This window comes from Hippoglossus stenolepis, chromosome 1 (genome assembly GCF_022539355.2).
Source record: "Hippoglossus stenolepis isolate QCI-W04-F060 chromosome 1, HSTE1.2, whole genome shotgun sequence".
Lineage (NCBI taxonomy): Eukaryota > Metazoa > Chordata > Actinopteri > Pleuronectiformes > Pleuronectidae > Hippoglossus > Hippoglossus stenolepis.
Window position 1 is genome coordinate 17,998,662 of NC_061483.1, and position 16,554 is coordinate 18,015,215.

At 42.2% G+C, this 16,554-nt stretch overlaps 1 protein-coding gene across 4 annotated transcripts; it reads left to right on the forward strand.

The window, feature by feature from the left end:
- The first annotated feature begins 631 nt into the window (after positions 1-631).
- LOC118106106 (hexokinase HKDC1) lies at positions 632-11,070 on the forward strand. Of its 4 annotated transcripts, none has more exons than XM_035154371.2 (21): positions 632-912; positions 2,272-2,440; positions 2,559-2,716; positions 2,891-3,025; positions 3,128-3,223; positions 3,542-3,641; positions 4,499-4,682; positions 4,791-4,946; positions 5,035-5,268; positions 6,005-6,146; positions 6,232-6,388; positions 6,843-6,991; positions 7,275-7,394; positions 7,825-7,920; positions 8,224-8,323; positions 8,826-8,899; positions 9,022-9,188; positions 9,452-9,607; positions 9,698-9,785; positions 10,354-10,499; positions 10,587-11,070. In XM_035154371.2, the coding sequence occupies exons 1-21, from the start codon at positions 850-852 to the stop codon at positions 10,720-10,722; spliced, it is 2,826 nt and encodes a 941-aa protein (XP_035010262.2). In that variant the 5' UTR covers positions 632-849; the 3' UTR covers positions 10,723-11,070. The 4 variants fall into 4 exon arrangements, with proteins under 4 accessions (XP_035010262.2, XP_035010271.2, XP_035010280.2 ...); XM_035154380.2 differs by having other exon boundaries at positions 9,025-9,188; XM_035154389.2 differs by having other exon boundaries at positions 2,891-3,013.
- The last annotated feature ends 5,484 nt before the right edge of the window (positions 11,071-16,554 follow it).

A 16,554-nucleotide genomic window follows, 5' to 3' on the forward strand; every position in this document is an offset into this window, starting at 1 on the left:
CTAACCCATCATAAACAGGAGTAAACAAAAGAGGAAAGATAAGTTCATTTAGTGTGGGAATAAAATCCAGTCTGGACGGACTGTAAACCAAAAGAAGAAGAGATCCAGGTTGAAGCTATAGAAGAGAGTAGAGAGCATACCTCCGCTAAGTCCTCTTAAATACAATCCTGGATCTGCCCACTGATCCGGATACACACCAAAATTGAATGGGTTCTTTCCTGAGCCGTATGACATCCCTCTACCAAGCTTCATAGAAAGCAGTCAAGTATTTTTTTGTATTATCTTGCTGACAAACAAAGGGGGTGAAAACACCACCTTCCTGTCTGAGGTAATTCACAGACATGTTACTTTGCTTTAATTCAGTGTGAATAAGTTAATAGATTTTGTCTTTCAAAGAGTCATGAGGCCGAGCTACAGATACAGAAAATCACAAGAGGTTAAACATGTCACTCCCTCATTTCCACAACTTGTTGTGAAACCCATGCATCAGAGATTTGCTCATATTTTGGAGATGTTATGATTCAGCAAAAGCCTATCAGGTCGCCAGAGACACCATAAAGAAGACAGGGCTGAAGTCTTAGAGAGAGGAGGAGGTGGTGGGAGAAAGGGGTTTGGCTTGTTAATCATTGAGATAGTGCGGAGGCTGCTCTCTGTTTTCACTCAGGACAAAATGAAACAATCAGAGTGAGAGACCCGAGGGAACAAAGACTTTCTGCATCTTAATATCTGAACACGCTTTTCATAACTTATATGGATCTGTTTACGCTCTGCATCATGCACTGACACAGAGACACACACTGATAGACAAACCAGGTGGAAGGTGTTTTTGTGGTGCTGTGTCTTTACAACATGTTTACTCTTCAGCTTTTTTCCTTCCTCTTCTCCAAAACCCAGGAGGAACCCACAAAGAAGGTAAGAGACGTCTTTCAGTATGTCGTTTGCAACAGATGAGGTTTCATGAGGCTGATTGTTGTGATATTTAAATAAGAGAGTGAGGGCCACAGAGGAAACATGCAGAGAGAACTCCAGCCTCCAGACGTTCGGTTAAAAATAACTTGTTGCACATTAAAGAGCTGGTAATAATTTACTGGATCAGTCAGATCTGGTCATGTTCGGATAATTTCTTGTTTATTTTACTTCTTCTGTTCATGTCATTTACAAAATGACTACCTTGTAATATCCTGATCCGAGCAGCTGTTTCCCTGTTACGTGTAAAAGTATGAACTCCCTCTCTGATTTCAATTGTTGCTCTTTTCCAGCTGACAAAAATAACTTAAAGACGTTTTAAATGCAAATCCTGAGCATGCAAATTCAATTCCAAAGTTTTCTTCAACTGTATTGTTTGTTAATGTGCACAAACACGTTCACAAAATCAGAAAGATAAGGCAGTGCTGAGATGATCAAGGTGCTGTAACGTAGTTACTGTGTCCGCCTGTGTTTTCCTGATGAATGATTAACACACTTAACTCCTCTGTTAGTGCAAATGAGATCAACTCACACTCACAGGGGCAAAATATTGACTCACTGACGCACACACAAACACATAGTGACAGGAAGCCATGGTGCCAGAAGGACCTTGTCCCGTGAACGCGTTGCCATGGTGATGGTTTGGCTGAGCACACAGCACGGACTGAGTGTGGGAAGAAATTGTGCCTGTATTATTATTATTTTTTGAATTTATGAAGAATAGCAGTCGGATTTGCCTTATAACTTATTATTTTGTAGTTATAATAAAAAGTTACGCAGAATCCTACTACACATTTAAAAGCATTTTAAACCACTACTACTACTACTAATAATAATAATAATAATAATAATAATAATAATAATAATTTATGTATTCATATAGCACCTTAAAATTCAGCTCAAAGTGCTTCACAAATGAAAGTTTTTTAAAATTATATATATAATGAATAAATTAAATAAAAGCATGTAGAGGCACATGAAATAAGAAATAACGAGGAAAGGTTCCTACAAGAATTAACAAGAACGATAAAATATACAAAATATAAAATAATAAAAGACCAAAAATCTGAAATGATAAAAAAATACAATAAATCACAATTAGAAAAGCAGCATAACTAAGCTCAAGGTTCTTGAACTACGAGAAGGGCAGAGTAACAAGGAAGGAGGAGATGTGAGAAGAGGAGATTAAAAGAAGAGATGGATGAGATCTCTCTCCTTCTCCCTCCGTCTCATTCAAGTTAAGTCAGAATACATCAGTCAGATTCATCCTTGTTTCTGTTTGCTCTGTCTCTCCTTAAAAAAAAGTTTAAGGTGGACAGCTTCCTGCACACAATGTGTCTCCATGACGACCAGCTAAGAGACATCTCGGCCCGTTTCCAGGCTGAGATGAAGAAGGGGCTTTCAGCAGAGAGCAACGCAGCTGCCGCCATAAAGATGCTGCCGACACATGTCCGCTCCACTCCTGATGGATCAGGTGACTCACATTAGGGATCTTCACACTTTTTCAGGCCCCTGCGTTGAACAATGTACACACAATGCACACCTACAGTATAAATGTGAAATGTTTTGGTCTCTCTCCTTCACTCGTGCAGAAAGAGGACAGTTTCTGGTGCTGGATCTCGGAGGCTCCGAGTTTAAAGTGCTCCGAGTTAATGTGAGAGAGGGAATGGGGATCAGGAGAGGAGGAGTGGAGATGGAGGAGAGGAGTTACCCAATACCACAGGAGCTGCTTGTGGGGAGAGGAGCAGAGGTGAGTAGGTGAAGACAGGAAACATGAACATTAAGAAAGCAGGGGAATGAGGAATTCAACAGGGAACTGAAAAGACAAAGGGCAATTTTGGTAGAGATAGGTAAGGGGGTGTTTGAAACTTTCCATCTTTTGCTTGACTTTGTTTCTCTGTGTTCTCTCTGACTCTGTGTTCAGTTACTGGATCATGTGTCAGAGTCTCTAAAAGACTTCCTACATGAGAAGAACATCAGTTTGGAGATGAAACATCCTCTGGCCTTCACTTTCTCTTTCCCCTGCGAACTGTCCAGCCTCGATCAGGTGACCGATCAGGTCACTCATTTGTTATTCACAACCTGTACCTGCAGTATAAACCTCTCTGTGTGTAAACATGGCACTGACTTTTTTTGATTTATATTCTGAAAACCCCCCTAGGGATCTTTGTTAAGCTGGAGTAAGAACTTCCGGGCTCGGGGCCTTCAGGGGAAGGACGTGGTCCAGGCCCTCAGAGACGCCATTGGCAGGACTGGGGTATGAGCTATTCTTCATTATCATGAGACAGGCAGACAGAGACATGACTTATTTTAGCTTATTTTAGCCGATACTTCTATTCAAAGAAACTTGTAGTGATTCTGCTGTATTTGGGATGCGACTCGTTGCTGACATCATCTAAACTAAAGCCACCAATGAGAGACTGAGTCCAGGACTGTATGGGCTTTTGTTTACTGAGAGTTAAGTGTTATACTCACCTCATTATATGCGCATATGCACTGTTGTGATTCGACGACATGAATCCTGTGAAAACAATCTGTACTGTGAAGGTGCATCACTCTGTAACTCACTCTGCAGGGGATGAATACAGAGGTGTTAGCTATGGTGAACGACACCGTAGCCACCATGATGACCTGTGGTTTTGAAGACAAGTACTGTGAAGTAGGACTCATCATTGGTGAGTACATTAGTACTGATTGGTTATGTGGATTCACTCTCCTGTAGTTGATTACAGTTTTCAGGAACATGATGTACTTTCCTCGAATATTTCAAATTTATACTTTTACACAACTTCAAATCTTAATTTGAAAGGGATGATGCGGTTTAATTTAGTTCCAAAACAAACCATGAAGAAGTTGAGCTGAACAAAGAGTTAGTAGCTTTTGCAAATTATCACACTGTATAGTTAAAATATACAGCTTCCATTTCATACGACTACAATAATCTAAATATGGATGACGATGTCCAAGTTTGCAGCTCCACCAAATATTTTTTCTCCTCTAAATTTCTCAAATGGTCCAAAAGAGGTGAAATCTCCAGTATTTTACCATACACGCAAAACAAATTGTGTGCTGGTTAGAACTTGCCACAGATTTAATACTGAAAATCTGAAATAAAATGATCTGACACCTTCCTTATGTTATATGTTTTAATTCACTTTTATTGGAAAATCAACATATTCTGGCATCACATGATGAAATGAAAGATAATGTTCCACTTTTGGTTAATATACTCCTCCCTCTAGTGGTTCACTGTTATATTGCATGTGTGCTGTGTGTGTGCACGTGTTGTGTGCATTTTGACTATACTTCTTTGCAAACATTTTTACGAAGTGATCTAGACTTAGGTTTAGAATTAGGATAGGGCTAAACTAAACTTGCATTAGGTTAGTTATGGACTTTTTAGTTTCAGGGTAGACATCCACTCTATTTAAGATAGAAGTGAATTATTGTAGCCACTGCGAGTTCATTTTAATGATTCAAATTAAACTAATAATCATAATTGTGTGCATTTGCTGTGTGATTGTGTGTTTAGGTACAGGCACCAATGCGTGCTACATGGAGGAGCTGCGTCACATTGACCTGGTGGAGGGAGACGAGGGCAGGATGTGTGTGAACACTGAGTGGGGGGCGTTCGGGGACGACGGGGCTCTGAGCGATTACGTCACTGAGTTTGACAGAGAGGTGGACGCAGCCTCCAACAACCCTGGGAAACAGATGTAAGGAAAGTGATGCAATAATTGTACCTGCAGAGCATGAGTGACACAATATGATTTTCCAAGCCCTTTATTTCTCTGTTAACACACGACTGTAAATCCTGATTGCAGCTTTGAGAAGATGGTGAGTGGGATGTATCTGGGTGAGTTGGTGAGGCTGGTTGTGTTAAAGATGGCTACACTGGGACTGCTGTTTGCTGGACATGTGTCCAACACTCTGAGGACCAAAGGAAAAGTGACTATTGCACACGTGGCAGCCATGGAGGAGTAAGTCTCTTCTAACTTAGTGTCACGCTGCGTCTGCCTGAGAACAGTGAGATGTTATAAAGCTCCATCTCTCTCTCATCTTTCTCAGGTATAAACATGGTGTGGAGAACACCAGACTCATCCTCACGGACCTGGACTTGACCCCTTCACTCGACGACTGCATCGCTGTTCAACATGTCAGCACCATCGTGTCCTTCAGGTCCTCAAACCTGGTGGCTGCAGGACTGGCTGCCATCTTGACTCGAATCAAGCAAAACCGGAAATTGAGGACGTTCAGGATCACTGTGGGTGTGGACGGAACATTGTACAAGACCCACCCACAGTAGGTTATAACATTGAAAGTCATACTCATGGCTCAATGGTGCACATCAAATGTCTGATGAAAGACATTTATCCATGTCGCAGTAGGAAAGACGTGTGTATGAATAATGAAATGATAATGAAATCACTGACTTCCATTTAACTCACTTTCAAGGTCCTGGAAGTGTACATGTTGGTTCACTGGGCCATTGTTCATATTATCATATAAAACTGGTACAAGTTAAAGGTTCTGCTGTAGATAAGGCCTTTATCCCTTAGAAAGCTCATTTTTTAAAATCCCAAATAACAAGTTTAGACCAAATTCCTGTGCCACCCACACAGATCGAGATCAGAGTATAAATCTGTTACTGTTCGACAGAGGTGACAGGACATCCAGACTAAATTTAGATTGACCAGCGCTCTGGAAGATATTTTTATTAATCCTAATATAAGAGATATTTTACATTTGACATCAGTCCCTCTGCAAAGCCCCAACAGGCCCCTTAAATCCAATCTAGCTGTATGACATTTCACAAACTCATAGATATCAGCTTTATTCTCCATTTGCTAGTCTCATTGTAAAAATCTTAAACGGGTCACATTGTTATATGATGATATTTAAACCATTATACATATATATTATTATCTTTTAAATCCACTTACTATTGTGTGCCAGACCTCTACATTGGCAAATCACAATATGTAGTTGCAGCAGGTTACCAATAGAGGTCCTGAGAGTTTGACTCCTTGTGTTCCAGGTATCCCAAACGTCTTCATAAAGTGGTGCAGCGGCTGCTTCCTGAGTACCAGGTCAGATTTGTCCTGTCAGACAGTGGCAGCAGTAAAGGAGCTGCTCTGGTAACAGCAGTCGCTCAACGCCTGGCGTCGCAGAAGAGAAAGGTCAGGGTCCTGGGTGTTTCTTCACCTGTCTAATCGCCATGCATAAAAAGACATCTGACACACAGCGTCTCTACTTGTGTTCCAGGTGGATGAGACACTGTCTCTCTTCAGGCTGAGCTCCGAGCAGCTCCAGCTGGTGAAGGCCAGGATGAGGGCGGGGCTGGAGGCAGGGCTCAGGGGAGAAGGCCCCTCTGAAATCAAGATGCTGCCTTCCTTTGTGTCCCGCCCACCCGATGGCACAGGTCAGGATGATGTCTCTTTAATCTTCAACAAGAGCAGTAACAAGTGGCCTATTGCTTTTTTTAATTGCCCATGTTAAGGTGAATATACTGTATATTTAGCTTAATTGGTTGCAACGGCAGAAACACAGCGAAAGGGACACATGCAAGGATGGAAGGACGGATGAGTCCAGAAAGGTGAATCTGGAGCAGACAGAAATCCAACATACTAAACAAACAGACAACAGGTGCAAAAAAACCAAGTAATCCAAATAAGACGCACGTAACCAACTCAACTCAACAATCTGCAAACTAAAAGAGGGAAATAAGGCTATTTATACTCTGAAAATGTATCTACTAAGTATATACAGGTGACACAGAAATGGTGGGAAAACAAAGGTAGGAAGTAGCAGAGTTTCAGGCCAAATGTCACAGACTCTAAAATCAGCAGACTAACTCTCTGTGTTTTCTCCTGAAGAGCATGGGAAATATCTCGCCCTGGATCTGGGAGGCACCAACTTCAAAGTGATGCTGGTGAACTTTAAAAAAGGTCTGCAACCGAGCTCTCAGGTCTACCACAAGATTTATACCATACCACTGGAGAAGATGCAGGGAACTGGAGAGGAGGTAAGACACAGACTGTCGACATGTTGGAGTGAGACAGACTGAAAGATCAGCAGAGGCAGCCAACATAGAGACTACATGAAACTTGTTTTAGTGAATAACTGATGAGCAGTTATTGAGTATTATCATTACTGATCAAACAAGCAGATTCCATGCAGGGTTGTTGAAATAACCCTGAGAGAAATTGCGGGTGGATTTAATTTGCCTAAAAGAACAGTACTGAAAGTCAAATACACAGTTTTCATCCATACGTTTTCCTTCTCTCTTCTTCTCTGTCTGCCCCCAGTTGTTTGATCATCTTGCGGAGTGTGTCAGTGACTTCCTGGACTACATGGGGATAAAAAACGCTCGTCTTCCTGCGGGCTTCACCTTCTCTTTCCCCTGCGAGCAGACGGCCATTGACGCGGTGAGTGTTAAAGTCTGGATCTTGGGCTTGAGTTTGCTCATGTTTGGTTCATTTGTTAGAGGTTGAAGTAGCTATCAATTATTAAATTAGAAGCTTTTCAAATGCATCTTAAATATAGGCTACAGCGAAACACATAGAGCAGATCGCCCTCTAACCACAGTGTTGGGGGCTCGATCCCTAGCTCCTCCATTCTGCTTTCTGAAGTGTCCTTGGGCAAGATACTGAACCCCGAATTGCACCTGAGGCAGTGACGCAGTGTGTGAACATATACTCTATGTGCAGCATATATGTTTGTGTGAGTGGGTGAATGTGACTTGTACTGTAAAGAGCTTTGAGTGAGTCGATAAAACTCTTAAAGCAGATATATAACAATTACCAAATTGAGAAAAGTCACTTTTTGCATTTGTGTCCTTTCCCAACCTTTCTGCAGGGCACACTGGTGAGCTGGACCAAAGGCTTCAAGGCCACAGACTGTGAAGGACACGATGTTGTGGACATGCTGCGGGACGCCATCAAGAGACGCAACGTGAGTTTTTTGTCATCACAATCAGGGTTTGTCAGATGAGGTGACAGAACAGTGCAGTGCTCCGTCTTATTGTTACATATTTTTAACAGTTACAGTGAACCTGTGGGTGCACTGAACAGTTTTTCTGTTTAATTAATTATGAGGACAAATAATGAGATGTGTCTTTAACACACTCTTGCATGAGTGATGTGCCACGTGCTTGTGCTTTAAAACTAATGTAGATAACATGTATGTGATGTGGCTTATAACATGTATAACATGTATGTGATGTGGCTTACAAATAACATGTATGTGCTTGTTCAGGAGTTTGAGTTGGACATAGCAGCTGTAGCCAACGACACCGTCGCGACCATGATGAGCTGCGCCTATGAAGAGCCTCAGTGTGAAATTGGACTGATTGCTGGTATGTGGTCTGAATTGAGGACCTTTTTTTCTGGTCCTTCTTGTGCAGCCTGCTGCTTGACACATTCTTTGCTCTCAGAATAAGGCTTAGACTGAGTTTAAGGGTATGTTTAAGGTAGCACTTAAGGTCATGATGGTATGTATGATGGTGATTTTTGTGATTGTAGCCATTTGAGCATTCAGCAATAAGAGTCCTCACACTAATAATGCTTGCTTTTTGTTTTGTTTCCATGCACAACTCAGTGAGTTAGAGAGAAAATACTGGTTTTGAATTCCTTTTGTAACATGTGTGTAAATCTAATATTTTACATTTACGATGGATTATAACGGCCGATGATCTTCTGATATTCCCCCTGTAAGATGAAACGTAGCCTAAAATGAATTTATTCTTGTTATATTACAACTTTATTCTCATAATCTTAAATATTTTCTAATCTAATCTAATGAGTGGCCCTAATACTCTGTCTGCTATAATAAATGAACCGTATGATTCTTTCTCACAGGGAATGGCACTAATGTTTGTTACATGGAGGAACTGAAGAACATCAAGACGACTGAACAAAAGAAAAGACAAATGGTGAGGAGGCCTGAAGCAGAGGGGGATAACTCTCATTAACAGCTGACAGTGTTCAGGTTTTGTGCTGAGGTTGATTGGAGGATAACGTTGTACCTCACCTCCTCACTGGTGCTCGCATTCAGCAGGACGATGGGTCGGATGGAGAGAGAAAGGCGGGGGATGCAAGGATACAGACGATGTGTATAAACACAGAGTGGGGAGGTCTGGGTGATCACGGCTCTCTGGATGAGCTCATCACACCTTACGACGCTGAGGTCGACCTGAACTCGCTTAACCCTGGAAATCAAAGGTTAGAAACTCTATGCTGACCTTCAATGCTCCGTGCCTGACCAGAATCCACATATTATATATGTTCATTTAGCACATAGTGATTCAGCTTCATGTTTGTGAGTGTGACAAGATTTTTACATGTGTGTATGTGGACTTTCTCTCACTTTTTGCATTAATCACTCGGTTGTGTTAAGGCTTCATATTTTATAAAAACCTGTAACATGGGGGTGGTCGTGCAGATGTCACTGTTTTAACAAATTCTTTGTGTGTGTTTCGGTTCAGGTTTGAAAAACTGGCCGGTGGGATGTATCTGGGTGAAGTTGTCCGTCAGACATTACTGGATTTAACCAGCCGAGGTTTGTTGTTCAGAGGAAACGTCACCGACGCTTTAAAAACACCTGGAATATTCCAAACCAAATACCTGTCACAAATAGAGAGGTAGGGAAACGCCTGTCACCTAATTCGATATTCAAACTGCAAGCACACTTGAATTTATATGTCGGTGCGATGTGTCTTTTCTCCCCCTAGTGATCGTATGGCTCTACTGCAGGTCAGATCTATTCTCCAGGGCATCAGGCTCGACAGCACCTGTGACGACAGCATCATCATAAAAGAGGTAGGAGACAGGAAATGATGGGCCTTTGGACCAGTTCTCAGAGTTCATGGACTTTTTTAAAGTCATCCTGTTAAAAGTGGTCAATCTTTCCTCTCTATCACCCTCACACAATCAGATGTCAGAAATGTCTGTGGCCCTCGCAGGACTGTAATAAACACAACTGATCATTTCATTTGGACCGAATTCACGTCTTCCCAAGTCGGAGCGACGTATGCCGCTAAGGCAGAGGCTATAGTCGGCCTCTAGCGGTTGTCAGGCAGTGCATGCTCATGTCTTTTGGTGGCGTAGCTCTGACAAGAGGGCCGATGGGGGGGTGGGATGTATCGGTCGCTATTTTTTAAAATGTAGCCTGTTCTTGCTGACTTTTTCCTGGATTACCAACGCTAGCTTTTAACTCCCTCGCTAAGACTTGTGAGCCCACATGCACATTGGAGAATCCTTAAAACAACAAATGAGGCCATTACTAATGCGGACGACAAAACCATGTCCCCCATTAATCAGCTGTGAAACTGTCTGGTGCAGTAAACTGTGGGTGTGCGTAATAATGCTCATGGTTTGTCATTGTTAGGTGTGTGGAGCAGTGTCTCGTCGAGCAGCTCAGCTGTGCGGGGCAGGAATGGCGGCCCTTGTGGAGAAGATCAGGGAGAACCGAGGACTGGACCATCTCAACATCACCGTAGGGGTGGCTGGGACACTCTACAAACTACACCCACAGTAAGTTAGTCTTTTGTTTATCCTTGTTGTAATCAATCTCAACAACCACCTTATCTGGTTCTGATGAATTGCCGCTGTTGTTTCTAGTTTCTCTGAAGTCCTCCAGGAGACGGCCAGAGTTTTGGCTCCACAGTGTCACGTGACTTTTGTCCAATCTGAGGAAGGCCGAGGGAAGGGTGCGGCCCTCATCACCGCTGTGACCAGACAGAAGGAGGAGATGTGACTTGACATGACTTGCTCCTTTTTGTTTTGCTCTTTTGTCTCTTGCTATTTGAATTGTGTGAATGTGAATGTGGGAGAACTTCAGAATGTCATATGTTGGATTCACCAGCCACCACTTTAGACCCGACAGCCAGGGATTAAATCATTGTCTCTGCTAATGTTTAGTGAACCAGATTCCAATTGATGGATTTCAACAAAATCACAATAAAGCTTGTAAACCTGCTTCTATATGTTTAAAGACAAGATTTGTCCCTTTAGAAAGTCCTCCCCTTGTTATTGGCTCTGTATTTAAGATGCGCCACACACAATGTGTGACTGACATAACAAATAAACATGACACTTCCTTTTATTTCTCTAGTTCTTGAGGCTTTAAATCAAACCCTTTCACTTTCCAATCATTAACAAGTCAGCCGTGGGAGAATGTCAGATGTTAATGTTAGCCCTGCACTGATTACACTCCTGCCCTCTGATATCTATATACTGTAGCTATGATATGATGAAGATTAGAATTATTTCTCTTGTACTTTTCACTCACTGCACTGTGTTTCCATTCACTGGATAATTTTATTGTCCGTCTTTTTGTGTCCATAAAATAACAGTTTGTCTTTATGTTCAACTACAATGCAGTAATATCTATGAGCGATTTGATTGTGTGTGTGTGTGTGTGTGTGTTAGTCAGCAGTAATTCAGTATTGATGAAGGGCAGAGGGAGGATAAGAATGCTGCTGACCATAGTTCCCAAAAAGACAAAACAACTGTTGCTCTGTTCAGTGCTTCTGGACGGACTCTATGTCCTTGTGATCGCCTGTCTGTCCTTCTGTCTGTCTCGCTGTCTGTCTCTCTATCAGTCTCTCTATCAGTCTCTCTGTCTGTCTCTCTATCAGTCTCTCTATCAGTCTCTCTGTCTGTCTCTCTATCAGTCTCTCTATCAGTCTCGCTGTCTGTCTCTCTATCAGTCTCTCTGTCTATCTCTTCGCTCTCAGTCTTTCTGTCAGTGCCATTCTGGTCATTCTGCCCATGTGGTTGATCTGTCTGGCTGGATCCCTGCCCGCCTGCCGGTGTCTTTATCTGTCAGTCTGCACGGCACACGCTGAAATAAGAGTACAGGCAGAAACATGGAGAAATTTACAGACAGAAACTGTTACCTAACTTTAACACATTTTCTGTGAAGAGTGTTCAATTTAATTTAATATGTCTTTGTGAATATGATGTTTCGATGATTTTTAAAATGTTTTTGGTACAACATTTTTTGTTTAAAATGTACATTACAATTGCCAACTACTGATCTGACACTATTGCGGTGCAATGGTCCGTTAATCTGATAATCTATTCATGAGAGATTACATGATGTGTAGAAGATGAAGGCAGGTTGGCAGAAAGCAGCAGAGTGCAAGGAATGAAAGAAATAATGACGAATGAAATGCAAACTGACTGAAGGAATTAGGAAACAAATTAGAAAGGATTAAAGAAAGGAAGGAGGTGTATGGAGAAAGGGTGCGTGCTAACAGGAGTGAAACAGAAGCTAATCTGTCAGGTATTAACAAATTAGACTGCTACCAGATGAGGGCCAAGTCTCTCTCTCTCTCTCTCTCTCTCTCTCACACACACACACAGAGCAATAATCCCACCCTGTCCTAGTGGTGACCTACAGTAGCTTCACAGTTGAACTACACATGCACTATCGCTGCAGCTTCGATGCAGCGACACAAACACAGCTGGTCTGCGAACTCAGTGAAGTGACTGATACAGAGCCGGTCTTTTCCTCTCACTTTCTCTAACAGGGCACTTCCCATTTCCTCTTGTTTGGTCCATTCGTTCATCCTGTATCAACTTCCTCTTCCCAACCTTACACGTTTTTCTTTCATTTTAGTTGGAATAAACTTGTTGGAAATACCTCTCACGATTTTCCCTGAAAGGTCATTCTTCAGGGAGCAAGGTGTGTGTGTTGCACTGTATATTCACTCTCTTTGTGTGTGTGTGTGTGTCTTTGTCTCCCCTGTGACAACAATAAGAGCCTTGACACACAAACACATAAATGGTCACCAGTTGAGACGCTGGTTCTTCAGCTCTGGCTCTTTTAAGATTGTGTTCTATGTTTTTTAAATACACTGTCCAGAGAGCACAGGCTTTCAATTTTATATACACGGTAACTACTCTTCGTAGAAACAATGAATGAAAGTTTGAAGCTGGAATTTGAACGTGTGTGTGGAGTGGACCGTCGGAGAATGAAGCAACGCGAAGCCTCAAAACATCCCTGCGGTGACGACTGTTGCGAGCCGTGTCCTGTGGATCATGCGAAACTTCTATCAATGCAGGTAACTGAATTATTCAGAGGGTGGAGAACCCTTTTCCTACCGAGGACCATTTGAATTTTTTGGGCCTTCATTAATTATTGAACACATATATCACTAATCTCTCTAATGCGATGGTTCTGCTTCTCCTCTTCTGAACATCTGGTAGCTGATGGTGTTGATGACGATGTTACTAGCTTGTTCTCTGGGTTTGAGTCGGACAGGCTTGAGTCAACACTGATAATACACTGAACACACTCAAAATTTGTTACAGCAGGTGAGTTGTACTTATCAGACGCAAACTTGAGTGAGAGTCTCCTCAGAATTAGAGAATCCTCAGGATTGCATGGAGTTCATAGAGATTGAAGAAAGGGAGGTTGTTGTACGATGCTTTGAGCTCGTTGTTGCTTTGCTTTGTTGTACGTTTCCTGACACATCAGCTGGTTCCACAATATACTACACAGCAAATATGATCTGCTCCATTTATTTACTTTTCATGTGCTGACACCTTAGCAAGGCTTTTGTTCTTGCATGGTAGGAAAATGCATAGTGTTTCATATTACTTATCCCTCTGAATGAGGTTTCAGTTTTGCTATTAGCTCACTCACTACAGAACTTACCTGTGTTACATTATCTCTGCCAGAGTGCGATCTTGTGAAAGCTGCAGGTTGAAAACACACCCTCCGACACAGAGCGTTCAATTTATCCAGGAGCATTTCCATGCAACTCCAGTTCAGCTGCATGTTTTCCAGCTGTTACACTGCTTGACCTTTTTCATCACTGTGAGTAAATCCCTGCAAACTGGATGCTCTGGCATGTTTTTTACTTTAACAAAAACAAGTATTGATTCTTCTTCTTCGTCATTAGTTTGATGGTGGTCCCTCCCCTTCCACTCTGTAGCCAAGTGTAAGTATGGAAGAACATAAAATGATGCCTGCTGTCAGCATTTAGCCAAGTGGCTAACAAATTAATGTGATCTTTACAGTGAGAAACATGCTAACATTTGATGCCAACACAAGTTTGCAAGTTATCTTGATGGTATTTGTAAGTCAATATGTAAATTGTGTATATACAAACAGCCGAAAACCCTGTGACTAGTATAATTAATGTTATGAAGAGAACTGGCCTGCAGAGTAGTATTTAAGAATTACGAATAGATTAAGTATACAATTATTAAAAGTACACTTCATGGACTTATATTTGTCAAATTACCATTGATACACGTCAAAATACAGTATTTTTTTCTCATATAGACAAATGAATTGTAGAGGAGGCTCTACTGACTTCAGCCTCTATAGACTTTCTTCCATTCCACTCTCACTACTGTTTACTTCCAACATACATGTCCAGGCAGGTTGGCAGGGAGGATGCCAAGTGGCATCCAGGGAACAAAGGAAATTGCTGCCCTAGAAAATGTGTGTGCTCTAGTGAGTAATCAGACATTGTACAGCAGGACATGATGATGTTTTCACTGTATAGGCCTAACTCCACAGTTAGTTATTCTTTAAGTGGTATATGGAGGACAACAGTTCCTCTGTGTATGCAGTTGTTCTTTAGAGAGTCCAGACAACAGACAGCTGTTGTTGTTGTGATGATGATGTAATGCCTGGCTGACAGGACAGCGCAGACAGAAGCAGCCGTCGGATAGGCTGACCCTGGACAGAGTGAGAGGCTTTTTGCCCACTTCAGTTATGGAAAAGAAGGCGGAAGGAATTTTAGGAGAGGCAGGTGCATTCTTCTCTGTTGGAATACAGGAAAATAAGACAAAGTCCAACCATCCGCACTCATCTGTACTTTTAAGTCAAGTAAAGCAGTTGTTTGGGCTCTCATCCACCAAAGCAATTTATCACAAGATGAGATGTGTCAAGTTCTGGGTGGCTTACATAGCCAATTTGCAGGGGGGAACCTTTTGTTTGCCTTTGTGCATAGGTTTAGGTGTGGATAAACCCTTTCTGACATTTGGACACAGTTTGCACAAAAACTCCAAACAGGCTGCAAGGACCCAAGAAAATGGTCATCGATGCTTTTAACTCATCCAGACTCAATTTTTGCAATTTTTGATTTATGCACTTCACTCTGATATCGTCAAGCAAAAAATGGCTGACTTCCTGTTGCGTTAATCAAATTGGTGGCGGGACTTTTTTTTGCGGCCAAGTGATGATACACTGGTTTAACCGAATTTCGTGGAAATTGGTTAAACCAGACAGAATTGCTGCGTTTTAATGCACAACATGGGTCCTGTTTTATTTCATGCATGGCTTATTCTTCCTTCTTCATTTAGGAGAAGGCTGATGACAGAAGATGAGTCTTATATGTCATCAAACGAGCCTTCTTCATTAAGGAGGGCAGGATTCCCAGACGCACCCACAATGCAGCTTGATCCTGTAGAACATAGTCTAGGTCCTCAGCATCAGAGATTTCAGACTCAGGACCAAGAAGTGCTTCCTCATTTTTCTCATCAGCCGTAAATCAGAAATGATTGTGACCAGCCATACTAACACCCTGGATAAAGAAAATCAAAAGCATATTTTCAAATGCATATAAATCAGTCTATTAAGTATATACTGTTATATTTCAAGTTTTATTGAGTTAATATAGCTATGGTTAGCTAACCAGAAAAGAAGCTAGCTAGCTAACAGCTAGTTAGTATTGCACATATTTCTATTTCTCACTAGTAATTGATTGTTAAATAAGACTTTCATGCATCAGATGTGCAAAAGCAGCTGTGTGAAATGGATGTGTTCCGTAGTGAAGTATCCGCAAGCCCCAACATTCATATTCGACTCGGAAAAGTGTCATTTACACTGTGTTTTAAAGCCTAAATTTCCGCTGATATTTTCCGATGAGGTTTATTCAGGGGCCGTCAGCTGGCTTAGCCACTTCTGGTGGACTTTTAGGCTTAAAACACGGTGTAAATGATGCCGTTTCAAGTCGAATATGAATGTCGGGGCTTAGATGACACCACACGAGCAGTAAACCCAGTGATGCACAAAACACACGCAACGTGGAGCCTCAGGTCCCGAGATCACAAGTGCTCTGGCCCACACAGTGCTGATCGCAGCCCTAGTTTTTATTAGTAGTGGTATAGAACTAGAGATGCAGGTATGGGCAAAGTACCCTCCACCTAAACCCACACTCTACCCCCTCGGCCAGGTAACACATTCACTGCTCAGTGGAGCTCTGAGAGATAACACGGCCATGTGGCTAAATTCCTTATAACTTTATAACCCTTGTCCTCACCTCACTTTTCCTTTTCTTTCTCTCATATGTCCCTCCCTGCTTCTCCTCCATGCTTGTAATTAGGCAGCCCCCTTTCTCTCCTCCTCTTCCTCTTCCTCCTCCATCACTGGGTTTGCCCCGAAGGCATCAGCAGACCAGCCAATCGGAGTGGAGAGGATGTGGCACTCACCCCCACCCCGCCTAAACCACACACACTCACCAGCCAATGAGATCACACTATGTGGGCAGGACTCATGTCCAGGCCCTCCCTTCCCCTTTCTCTCTCTCTCTCTCTCTCTCTCTCTCTCTCTCTCTCTGCAGCT